Here is a 12387-nt window from a genome sequence, read left to right as displayed (position 1 = left end):
CTCTGGTTTGAACTTTGGGTGGATTTGGCTTTACTTATTTGTAAATATTAAATGGACTTCTGGAGCTGCAGGAGAGTGAACCGAGCAAGTGAAGGTGTAAATTACCAAAAACCAGCTGTGAACAAAAATAGCACAAGTATTCTTTATGGGCTGTACCAAACCCTCAGCAAAAGCTCTTAACCACCCTTTAGTCTGTTTGTCAGCTCCTGGGTTGTGGAGGCCTTTCAGGGGATGTGCTGAAGTGCTGGCAGGACTCACTGACTGAGCAAAAAGGGCTCTGTAAGATCCTGAATCAGTTCTTTTAATTTGTTCTAAGACATCTTGATCTTTTATTCACACTTGAATCTTATTTTACCCCTGCCCTTATTTACCCCTGTGATTACCAGTTTAACTGCCCTATTTTTAAATCTGGGTTGTTAATTAAATGTGATTCCTCTTTGGAACTAAAACGTTCATCAAGTTTGTGATTGCACTTGAGCAGAAAATTTTTGTGTGCTTTATTACCACCAAGAGCCAAAGCAAAACTGTGCAGCCCTGAATGTCCCTGCCAGGAACAAAGAGCTGGTGATGGGGACAAAAAGCTCTGGAGCTGTGCAAGAGTCCAACTGTCCAGCACTGGCTTTTTTCACATGCTGGGACAAGGATCACGTGGAGAGGCGGAGTCAGCCTTGCAGAGCCCGGGTGGCATCGTGGTGTTGGTGGTGGGATCTGGGGAGCTTCTGCCCCAATGGCATCCATAACCCAGCATCAGATCCAGAAGGTAAGGAGCTGGTGGCCGGGGTGGGAGAGTGTCCAGAGTGCAGGCAGGTGATGCTGTGTGTAAGATACAGTCACTGCTAGTTAACCTGTCAGCAGGTCTAGCAAAGATCTGCTTTACAAACACTTTATATTCTCCTCAGCTCCTTGTATTACGTTAATTTTAGTGTGTGAGTGTCATGGCTACAAACTCTTCTGGGGGCAGCTTGTCCCACAGAGCTCTTGGAGGGGTTTCTCCCGTGCCCCTTCTGTCTGTGCTGCTCGGCTCTCATCCCTGAACTCGAAATCTTCCTGGCAAAGGATAATCTCCAGGGTATTCTATATAAAGAAACTGAGTTCACTGCCAACAGAGTTCATTTTGTAAAGGATTGTGTAGAGAACTGTGAGAAATCACCCAGGGATTTTTTCCTTGGAGAGAACAAAGCTTTTCAGCTTGTAGAGGAATCTCACTCTGATTTGGCACACAGGTATGACTGCCCTGTTCTCGTTACTGGCCTTGGTACTTTAATAGCTTCTGGTTACAGGTCTTAGTTAAGATATCCTTGAACCACAAAAGGCTCTAGTGATGAGCTCTTTGCTTTGTGTAGACTGAGGGATTGAGATAGATTGTTCTTAACTATTTGGAATTTTAGCCTCTTAATGACTATTTTGCAACAGAAACCCCTCCTCAAATTAAAAATTAAAAACACGCTGCCTGGCTGCAGAGCTGGAGCTGGGATGCTTCTCACCCCGTAAAGGGCCAGAACTGTTTTCTCTTGCTTTGTGCTACCTCCCCCGAGGACTCTGGGGAAGAGCAGTCACCCCGTCTCTTCCAGTTCCACGAGGATGGCTTCCTCGTCCTGGAGCAGTTTTTCAGTGCAGAGGAGTGTGAGAGCATGAGGACCCAGATCCAGAGAATCGTTGCGGAGATGGAAGTGCCGCCACACTGCCGCACCACGTTCTCCACCAGGGAGGAGGAGCAGCTCCAGGCGCAGGTACCGGAGCCCTGGAAGGAGGAAGGGAAAAGGCAAATTGCTGATCAGGGTTCACTCTGGGGGAACATGACTCTTTCTCCTAACTGAACATAACACCGGGAGAGGAATTTGCTCTCCAACTTTCTGCAAATGTTTGCTGGGGTCTTATCAAGAGTCTTATCAGTGCGTGGCTCTGCCATGCTTTCAACCCCCGGTAGCCACAAGCAGCTCTCACAGATCACTTTGTACATGTTCTGCAGACAGAAAACTGGTTATTTTCCAGGCAGCCAGCAAAAGAAAAGCAAGGATAACCTCTGTGTGAGAGGTTCTTGTAAAGCCCTGATCAGCACCAAGACATGTAGTGTTGTGGAAAGCCTTTTTATGAGTGATTTTTTCACTGTGTTTTGTTTTATGCTGCGGCTTGGTGGGAAAAAGATGCAGGTGAGTGTTAATGCTTTGATCGAAGGTTCATTTTTGTTTTTACAAGGATGCTATCGTTACTGGGCTCTTATCCCTGGCAGGGCAGCTCGGATTATTTCCTAACCAGTGGAGACAAGATTAGATTCTTCTTTGAGAAAGGTGTTTTGGATGAGAAAGGTAAGCCCTGGCCTGAGCTAGCCACACAGAGGGGATGGGAAAAGGCTGAGTGAGGGATCAGGGGCCACTTTCCAGCTTAAGGAATGATTCCTACTTTGCAAACAATGTTAAATTATGATTTTGTTTTCTAGGTAACTTTCTAATTCCAAAGGAGAAGTCTGTCAGCAAGATTGGCCATGGTATGTTTAAAGGATGGGGTTTGGAGAGGGATGGACAAAAGCAATGTGGTTTTCAGACACGAGGATTTCTCCAGACCTACTCACTGTACATAACTGTCTCTGCAATTCTCTCCATACTGCCCCTCACTCTCTGCTCTCAAAGGACTTTATCTTCTGTTCCAAACAATCCTTTTCAAAAACCCCTTCTGAGAGGTTTTTCAGCAATGAATAGCTCAGAGTCACTGACATGTGAAAGTTTGGACTTCAGCCCTTGGCTCTTTTATGTAAGAAGTTTGCTCTAAAAATTTACCACCTGAGACTGGTGATATTCAGTACAGACCAAACACTCTCCTGTGTCCTGTGCTGTGTTGGGTTGGCAGTGTTGAAGCTACCCTCCCTCCTGGGGTGTCACCAGCACCTTTTCTTTACCCTTAGTGGTTTCAGTTTGACCTATTTCCTCTCTCCCAGTTCCTGGACTTGCATTTTGATCCCTTTTGTTTTCAAACAGTACATGGAAAATGAGAGCAGGATTCCCCGCACCTGCAAATGTGGACTTTGTTCAGACTAAACTTTACTACAGTTGGAAATTCAGTACTAAGAGTTCTTGTTCTTTGGTTTTCTCAGAGAAACACTCTCCCCTTCCCAGGCCCGCTGCCACTCTGTCACACTTCAGCTTTTCCTCAGGGGAAGTGAAAACAACTGTAGATCCCTGCTGACCCAGCAATTTAACAATTCAAAAGCCTTCTCTAGTCTTATTTTCTGTAATTACTCGTTTTGGTCAAGTCTCATCCCTTGCTTGAGAGCAGCTCCTGCTGGAGCTGGGCGTGTGTCGTTGTGGCATGATCAGCATGAGCTGGAAGCACAACTCTGAATCTTTGCTTTGTGGAGTTGTCAGAGTTGGGTTGTAGCAAGTGTCTGCACAAACACTGACCTGCTGGCTGGTGCTCTCTCAAGGGCACTAAAGATGAGCTCTAGCTCCTTTTTGCAGTACTTCACTTTTCTGGTAGGTCTTAAGAGGTGAGTTTTTAAAGGATGCATTCACCCATATGCCTCAGGGTCATGTGTAGTGGTTGTCATTTGTGTAATATAATATTGAATCACATAATATTCCATTTTGTTCACTGTTACACACTGGCTTTAATATATGTGCAGTTTGTGGCCAGGGAGTGATTATATTTATAGTCTTTAATGATGACTGTACAACCTGTAAGTGTCCTATCACCTTAGGTGTGATAAGCTACATTTATAAATCTTGGGAAGGATGAAAATTTCTGCCTGCAATTTATCCTGCTTGGCTGTGGTGTCTGCAGCTCATCACTGAGAGCTGCCACATTCCCTTTTCTTCCTGAAATCTTCCATTTGAGCATTTTCTTTCCCCTTAGCTCTACACGCTTATGATCCTGTCTTCAAGCAAATCACCCACTCCCCCAAGGTGCAGGTGAGCTGTTACTCCTTCCTAGAATAATGGTATGGGGGGAAAAAAAAATTGCAGAGTAGTTAATTAGTTTTCTTATGCTCCCAGGGGGAGTCATTTTGTCAGTGAAAGGAAATTTAAAGATCTTCAAAGAATAATGTTAAATATTGTGCAGAAGACATAAATCTTGGAAAATTTTCTTGCAGGAACTGGGAAGAAAACTAGGCCTTGAGAGACCAGTAGTTGTGCAGAGCATGTATATCTTCAAGGTACAGTAATTCAAGTTGTCTTGTCACTCAAGAAATAAGACCCTGATAGGTGAGAAGCTGTGAAACTCTTCACACATCACTTTTTTTTCTTTGCAGCAACCTGGCATTGGTGGTGAAGGTGAGATTTGTGTTGTCTCTATATCACACTGCAGATAATGCTCCTTTAGGAAAGGAATATTACCAAGGAAAAGGCTCAGAATCAGACTTAAACCTGTGAGTTTAGTGGTCCAAACCTTAAAATAATCTTTGAAATCCCCATTTTTTCAGAAAAGTTTCTACATCATATGCAGCTTGAACAAAGAGCTGTTTTTACATGTGCAGTAGGCTGAAAGGTGGTATTTTTATGTAAGATTTAATGTGTGTGATAGGTGGGTGGGCAGGGGAGGGCTCTGAGTCAGGGGGATGCAACCCTGAAGTCCTTCTAGAGGAACTGAATCCCATTAAAGGCCCCAATGACAGTCTCTCCTTGCAGTAACACCACACCAGGATGCCACCTTCCTGCACACGGAGCCTCTGGGCAGGATCCTGGGGTTCTGGATCGCCCTGGAAGATGCCACACAGGAGAATGGCTGTTTGTGGTTCATCCCTGGCTCTCACACCAGTAAGAGCATGTGTGTGACCACTGCTGGTCACCAGCACAGTTCTGCTTTTCCCCACCTCTAGAGCACACAGGGTGGCTTTAAACTTCTGCTCACCTGAAGAGTCCCTCAGTGAGTGTAATCAGATTTTAAGCTGCTCGATCCTCAAATCCTGGAGCCGGCTGTACTCATATAATAGTTTATGCTCCTATAGAAAGCACAAATGGACCCAAGGTTGGCTTTGCATAAGTGTGTGACTATTTGTGTTCCTAAGGGTCTGTTGCAATGCACAGAAGGGGCCAAAAAGGCAAACAAAATGCAGCTGTTTTATCTGTTTCTGCCACAGCTGGAAAATCCTAAATCTCTACTTAATGAAAAAGACCCCACCCAAATTACTAAGGAAAGTGTGAATATAGTAATAATAAAGTTCCTATCATTGCCAAGAGAAATCACTGATATTGTTCTTTTTTGCTGTGCAGAATGTAGCCAGGGGTTTAATTTTTGTGTGTTTGCTTTTTCTGTGGATTTGCAGATGGGATTACCCGGAGGATGGTCCGTGCAGCTTCAGGTGCCTCAACATGTGTAGAGTTTGTAGGGTCAGAGCCAGCCTACGAGGACAAGCAGTTCATACCTCTGCCTATAAGTAAAGGTACAAACAGCCCCAAACGGGGCACTTCACAGCTCAGGAAAACACAAGGGAGCTAAAATAATATTTTAACCCTTGCACCTTCCCTTCCACTGGAAAGGCAGAGCTCATCTTTTGGAAAACAGCAGTCCAGGTGATTCTTTCCCACAGGTGGACTCATACTCATCCACGGCGAGGTTGTCCATAAGAGTGAACTCAACAGCTCGGAGTCTTCTCGCCATGTGTTCACCTTCCACGTGATGGAAGCCAAAGGCACCACCTGGAGCAAAGAGAACTGGTAAGGTCGTGATCCTCACGAGTGGCTGAGGAAATTGAGGCCTTTCCAATGTACTAGTCAGGGTAACTGTTGGGGGTCTTGCCTGTCACAGTTTGTTGGTAGTGCCTCAGTTGGCATTGGTTTCATACCTGCAGAGCTGGAACAGCCTCTGAAGTTTTGTTTTTACCTCTTCTTTACTCTCTAGGCTCCAGCCAACTCCTGAACTGCCTTTTCCATCGCTCTACACTTGAAGTTAGTGACTGGCTTGTGGAGTCAATAGCTGATCAATATTCCTTCCTGATTGTTCATTCACAGTCTCTTTAAACACAGCCTTCACTAGATCAGCTCTCAATGTTCATTTATCCTCCTCCTCAAAACCAGGACCATTATCACAGCCCAAAACCTGCAGTAGACAGAAGCTTCTACTGCAGCAGGAGCCCTGCCAGTATGAGAGTAGTCACCCAGTCCTTTTGGTAAGGAAACACCTTCAGCCTTGAAAACAAACCAGTTAAGACCATTGCACCTTGACTGGAACCACTTCCCAAGTATTTCTCCTTGCAGATACTCAGTATTTTCTTGTGTTTAAGAGCTTAAGTGCATTTCTTGGCTGGTTGATTCTAGCAATGCAGGTGAACATGTTGTGGGGAGAAGCTTGATTTTCACCTCTAAGTTTCTGTCCTATTGTTGGAATAACAGTGATTTCAAACTGTCTTGTTTGAAGCAGAAGGTCTGCTTTTTATAGTCAGTCTTCTAAATACTCCTGACAGACTGTAGCTGAGTGTTTTATCTCTGGGTGTGTTGATTAAAAATATGACAATTCTTAAAGATTCATATTGAAATGATAGAAACAAAGAACCTCAATCAAACTCTACACTTAAATAAAAAGATAGAAATTCTCCTTTTCATCTCCATCATCTTTTCTTTGAGGAAGACACAGTGTGACCTTCTCCCAACAGATGGGGACAGTGCTAAATTGTCTTATGAGCAGTTGGAACTCTCAATATGCACAAGAACAATTTCTATCCCCAAAACCTCACCAAACCCAAACAAACTTATAGCCAGGAATGTTTGGAAATGCAAGCTACATCCCAGGCAAGCTCTAGCCTGTATCCTGAACTGAACAGAAACTGTGTAGGTGTGATTTCACCAGCACTGGTGCAGTGGCAGCCCTGAGATAGGAGCCCAGTGCCTCCAGTGCAGGAATTGCATCAGAGTAACCCTAAGGCTGCTGAGGGCTGTGGCAGAGTGAACCCAAATCTTACTAATTCATCCCTTTCAAAAGTAAATTGGGGAGCTGGGTCATGGCAACAGCAGGAACACTAAATGCAAAGTTTCTGCATTCAAAAACTGCCTTTTCTGCAGTTTGTTTGAAAGTTGGAAGAAGGGTGGAAGGAAAGCAAATTTTTCTACCTCTGGTGCAATTTATGACATCAGTGGTGAAGGCTGTGGCTTGTGACAGAAGCAACTCAAGTGTTGTCTGTGTCTTTCCATGAGAAGAGTTAATAATTTAGAATTCTGCTGAGGAGGGATAGTTTGTCCTGACTTGCACCACTACCTGCAGCGTGCAAAGCCATCTACTTCAAGTGCCTAAATAAAATTTAAAAAGCTGAATTGATTGGCAGGATTTCCTGTTAAACGTGAAGGTAACAGCCCAGCAGTTACTGAGTCTGGTTTCCTACAGAGTATCTGACAATTTACTGTGTTAGGAACCAGCTCTGGCCAACTTTGGCATCCTCAGGAAAAGCAGCACCAAATCCCAGGAGCCCTTCCCAGGCAGGGTGATGAATTGGGCAATGCTACCTCTCAGCTATTCCAGTCCTGGCTTGTTGCAGGGACACACAGTATTGGATTCTGCAGCCAATTCTGCTGACCCAGAGACTAGTTTCACTCCACCCTGGTCTTATGTTTCCTCCCAAGACATGGTCTCAGAGCTACAGGGCTGCAGGACAGTGTTGTGTAAGGTACCTTGGACTTCCCCCAAACTGTTCCCAAAAGTGAATTAAAAAAGGGTCAGAAGTGAACTGCATGATGCAAACTAGAATCCTGGGATGACAGTCTCCTGCTTGGACCCATCCCTGGAGACAGGAAGAGGCAGGGAGGACACTTGTGTTTTGTTCTAATGGACACTTGGCAAACCAGTGAGAAGAGACTGTTGATACAGAAGGGTTTCATACATAAAAATGGGGTTTTTGGCCACAAAATGGTAGCTGTAATTTTAATTAAATGGATGTAACTCAGTGGCTTTAGTTAGTTTGTTCATAGAAGCATTTTTATAAATTATTTGATTAAACATCTGGCTGAAAAAATGTGAAAAGTAGGAAAGTGCAATAGTAGAAAATTTTATTGACTTCAACAGATTTTCTGCTTTCAGGATTAATGTGTAATTAGTTTTAGCTGTGACTTTGCTTAATTTTCCCCCCATATTCATTCCAAATTAATTTAGAGATTAAATCTTGAGAAAGATAAAACATTTTTCTTGCTGAAGCAAACTTCAGGGCTAAAAATTCATTGTTCTTATTAGTATGATCTGGAATGAGCAGTGTCTGACATTCCCAAACCTTCACCACCCACCCTGTATGAACTCAGCTGTGACAGATTTTGGAGTCGTGTTTGTGCATCGTGGTGTGGTTTTGGCTCTTGCTGATGAGGACTGGACACAGCTGGACACTTGTACCTGGTTCCTGTGCCCACCCTCGTTATCAAACATGCTTTACATTGTGCTTATACAGAAATGAGAGCTCACACATCAAACACAAGATGCAGGACTCATTACAGAAAACAAGGTGCAGTACAGAGGTAGCAACATCTGAGAGATTTGCTTGTTTATTTTTTCCTCTCTAATTGACTTACCTCTTCTTCCTCTGCTTCCCTTGGGCACCCAGAAGAAACTTAAATTGGATTATTAAACACAAGTGCTGTTTTTATCAGTCATGTTTGTTGCTGTTAGAACATAAATCTGGCTATTTTCAAGGGGGGTAAAAACAAGACCAAATCAAAACCTTTATTTTAAGTCTTTTTCATTCCTATTCTCAACAATTGTCTCTGCTGTACCAAAAGATAAGCTTTGAGCTTTCATTACAGTGCATTTTCTAGTACCACTTTTCTCTAGGAAGGGAGAAAACTGTTCCTTGGAAGTGCTTCTATGCCATGAGCATGATCTGGAGGTAGAGAGGCAACAGCAGATTATCAATTTGGGTAGTGTAAGCTTCCAAAAGAGAAACCAAACTCACAGATGCCAGAATCCAGGCATAGCTGGAGTTCAGATTCACACTGCTGTCAAAGATCAGGATGAGAGCCACAGCAATAATCTGAGCAAAAATAGCTGTCATTGTCCCTTCAAAGGTCTTCTTTGTTCCTGGCCATTTGATTTCCCCCATTGTACTGCCGAATACAGAGGCAATGGTGTCTCCTACCCCTACTGCCAACACCCCAGAGTAGGGGACCAGTGCTCCTGCCCCAGGCAAGGTGCCTTTAGGAGCACAAGATCTAGGAAACAACCACACTGGGAGGGACATGCCAAGGAGGAGATAAATATGAGTCAAGATTAGAGGTCCACTGTCTCTTTCATCCAAGAAGAGAGAGAGCAAATGCCTCAGGGTTTGTCCAAAGGGTTTGATCCTGAAGTACCGAACGTACTCTAAGAAGATGAACACTGCCAGACACAGCACTGCAGCAACGTAGAGGAGCTGGCGGTCATAAATTAGTCCAGGAACATAAGTAGCTACAACAATGAAATGGAAATATTTCCTGGTTATAGTTGAGGCCTGGTGTTTTTTAGATTCAGATGATCTCTTGGCGTTCTGGTAGAAAACCACACCACATGCTGAGGCAGCCAAGAAAGTCCAATACACAAGAAGGTAAAGTCTTGTCTGTGTCTGAAACAGAAACTGGAGCAGCCAGAACAAAGGGTTCCTCTGGATCAGTCGGTACAGCCAAGGCATGATGACCCCTAAGCCTAACACTGCTGTCATCATGTGGAAAAACATGGAGGAGATCCACGTGCCCGAATCCAAGAAAATGAAGAGCACAGTGAAAAAAAGACCAAGAAGAACAACTCCGACAACTGCTACCAGAAGGAAGAAGTCAATGGGATCCCCTCTGCCCTCAATTACATTCAGTGAGCGTTTAATGAGCTGATTGAGAACAAAACTTACACCTCCAAGAACCAGCAGCGCTTCTCCAGGAGTAAAACATCGAGGCAACAAGTACAGCAAGATCATACTGAGGTAGACAAAAATGAGCAGCACTTCTAGAACCTCTATCACTTCAGAGACAGTCAAAGAATGTTTCATGGTGTAGATAATTATGCTGCCAGCAATACCAGTCACGATGCAAGTGTTGGTTGGCACAGGTTTGGTGATGCCAACTGCTAAGATGGACAGGAAGAGAGCGAGCAGCATTCCCGTGGAAGCCACAACAACGCCGAAGCGCTCGAAGTACACGATGCCGGCGGCCTTGCAGCGCTCCTTCATCACCACCCCCAGCAGGGGGATCACCATGCTGGCGGGCAGGAGGCCGCTGTTCGCCGCCCCCCGGAACTGGAACACGGCCCCGCCCAGCTGCAGCAGCCGGTCCCATTTGAACTGGACGTAGAAGGCCTGGACAGCCAAAGCGACGGCGCACCAGGAGAAGCGGTCCCACACCACCGCGTGCACCAACAGCACCACGGTGAACACCAGCAGCGACTCCACCAGCACTGCTTTGTTTAACATGATTCCAGCCCAGCGTGCCTCAAGCTTGCAGGATCTCAGGACTCCCACTGTGCTCAGTTGTCCATTAAGAATTCCCTTCCATACTACTGCAATTCCTATTAAAAAAAAAAAAAAAAGGCAAACAATTAAAGCAACTACTCGGACAGTTAAAGTGTTTGCGCACCTATTTTGTTCTTAAACTCAATTTAAACTGATAGTTATGTGCCCATTGCTAATGTCAACACACAGATGATTAAAAAAAACCAAACCAGTGAGGTGATCCAATCCTGCTCTTCACTTCCTCTGAATGAAGGCTCACAGCCCACTGACAGCTGCCCTGCAAACCAAACTTTCCTTGAAACGTTTGGACTGGAAGATACACAGTTGAGATAACCAGCAGCAGGCATATTTACTCTGTTAGGTTAAATCTCATTTATCTTCTTCAAATTGTGGGCATTGACAACATTGTGCAATTCTCACCAGCATTTTTTGCTTTCTGGCAACCTTGATTTCTCTATGGATCTGTAATTTGATAATCAGCCATATGTAAGCCTCTGCCATTACACTGGCACCTCTTCTGGGGTCTTTGAAGGTCTCAGGTTCTTTATTTCTGTTGGAAATATTATGGCTGATCCAGTTTTGAAACAGTGGCTTACTTCATCCTTTCTGGTCCACCCTTAAGCTCATTAGCAGGAAACTCTGATTAAATTCTGCTCCCCAAGTCTCATTGCCAATATCTACACCAGCTCCCTCATGGAAGGCCAGAAGTTTACTTAAAGTTCTCTTTTGGGTTTTCAGCCAGTGTTGAATGGTGACACCAGATTACAAAGCTGACAAAGTAATAGCAATATTACTGAGGAACTATTACAGTTTGTAGTGTCAAACTTCCTTAGACTGTGTGTCTGCAGTGCTTAGATATTTATGACTTTGTACTGAAAACTTAATTATTAATAGATTGCTTTCTGGCATCCTTATTCATATAGCCTGAAATACTTGATTGCCAAAGAGCTTCATGACATGCACTGTTGCTACACAGCTCCATCAGGCCAAGTGTAATCTTTTGTCATCACAATTAATTTTTAAACAGGAGAAGAATTAATCATACAGTCAATAAAACAGAACTGGTCTGGGCAATAGCTACCTCCAACCAATAATGGTTTTGGGGTCCTACTCCTTGCTGTTTCTGAGCACTGGGGAGGGGGAAACCTAAGGCTTATTTGAGAAGAGGCAGAGTAAATGTCACCTGCCAACCAAAGACAGAGTCCTCCTACTCAGTCTGGCAACGTTAAGGTTCCACCCCAGCTCCTATATCAATGGCACCTGACAGCTTCCCCGCCAGGCTGCCTGGCTGGAAGACTAGGCAGAATTTCACCCCGGGTGAGGTTTCTGATGCAGCAGTTCTGAATGTTTAGACCTGACAATTTGCAACGCGAAATATTTCACTGCTGAATTGTTTCGTTTTCTTGTGCCTGCCGCAATCCCCTCCTCCACACCTTCTTTCAGGTAATGTGAAGCTCCTCGGCACTGCCGCTCTCTCATCACCGAACGGGACCCGTCACCCCCCGGTTCAAGCCAGACACAGCGTTTTCCGCCCGTTTCGCGATCCGCATCCCCGTTGCTCTGGGCAGGGAAGCTTCCCACTGACGTGCTGCCAAACCTCCGGTAGTCCTCGCCTCGCCCCTGCCTGCTCCCTCTCTTCCCCACGTCCCCGCAGCGCTGTGGACTCCCCTCAACCCGCGGGCTGCCCGCGCCGTGCCCTTCCACGCTGCTCGCCGCCGCCTCCTCCTCTCCCACCCAGCCAGCCAGCCGCGACACCCACAACGCAGCCTCCGCTACTGGGGACCACATCCGCCCGCGGGAGGTGTCGAAGGCGGTCCCGGGCGATTGCCGATTCCAGCGCGAAGCTGCGGCCCCGCCCCCGGGAGCCCAACGCGCACCCACCTCGCAGGACGCCGCCATCTTGCCCCGCCGCGTGTCACATGACCCACATGCGGGAGGCGTGGTCGGGGGCGTGGCGCGTGTCGCACCACGTGACGCCGGCGTGGGCGGGGAGGTGGGGGCCGGGGTCA

At 45.6% G+C, this 12387-nt stretch overlaps 2 protein-coding genes across 2 annotated transcripts; one reads left to right on the top strand and one right to left on the bottom strand.

Annotated features, from left to right (window-relative positions):
* Positions 1-712: 712 nt before the first annotated feature.
* Positions 713-5878, top strand: PHYHD1 (phytanoyl-CoA dioxygenase domain containing 1; the record flags this gene model as incomplete). The annotated part of the gene is made up of 11 exons (XM_082295219.1): positions 713-760; positions 1572-1730; positions 2231-2306; positions 2438-2485; positions 3847-3902; positions 4085-4147; positions 4244-4265; positions 4620-4748; positions 5258-5374; positions 5522-5648; positions 5833-5878. Exons 1-11 carry the CDS (start codon positions 728-730, stop codon positions 5876-5878), a joined length of 876 nt encoding a protein of 291 aa, XP_082151345.1. The 5' UTR covers positions 713-727.
* A 2325-nt stretch (positions 5879-8203) lies between these two features.
* Positions 8204-12285, bottom strand: DOLK (dolichol kinase). Its single transcript, XM_082295088.1, has 2 exons — positions 12260-12285; positions 8204-10434 (listed from the first exon to the last, which is right to left on the bottom strand). The coding sequence occupies exon 2, from the start codon at positions 10337-10339 to the stop codon at positions 8768-8770; it is 1572 nt and encodes a 523-aa protein (XP_082151214.1). The 5' UTR covers positions 10340-10434; positions 12260-12285; the 3' UTR covers positions 8204-8767.
* Between the last annotated feature and the right edge of the window lie 102 nt (positions 12286-12387).

The sequence above is a fragment of the Coloeus monedula genome, assembly GCF_965178545.1.
Source record: "Coloeus monedula genome assembly, chromosome: 21".
In the NCBI taxonomy this organism is placed as follows: Eukaryota; Metazoa; Chordata; class Aves; order Passeriformes; family Corvidae; genus Coloeus; species Coloeus monedula.
Note: the sequence above shows the minus strand (reverse complement) of the source record. Positions and strands in the feature narration are given on the sequence as shown.

Bases quoted from the DNA above. Each gene is read 5' to 3' on its own strand.
- DOLK (XM_082295088.1), bottom strand. From the start codon at position 10,339: ATGTTAAACAAAGCAGTGCTGGTGGAGTCGCTGCTGGTGTTCACCGTG.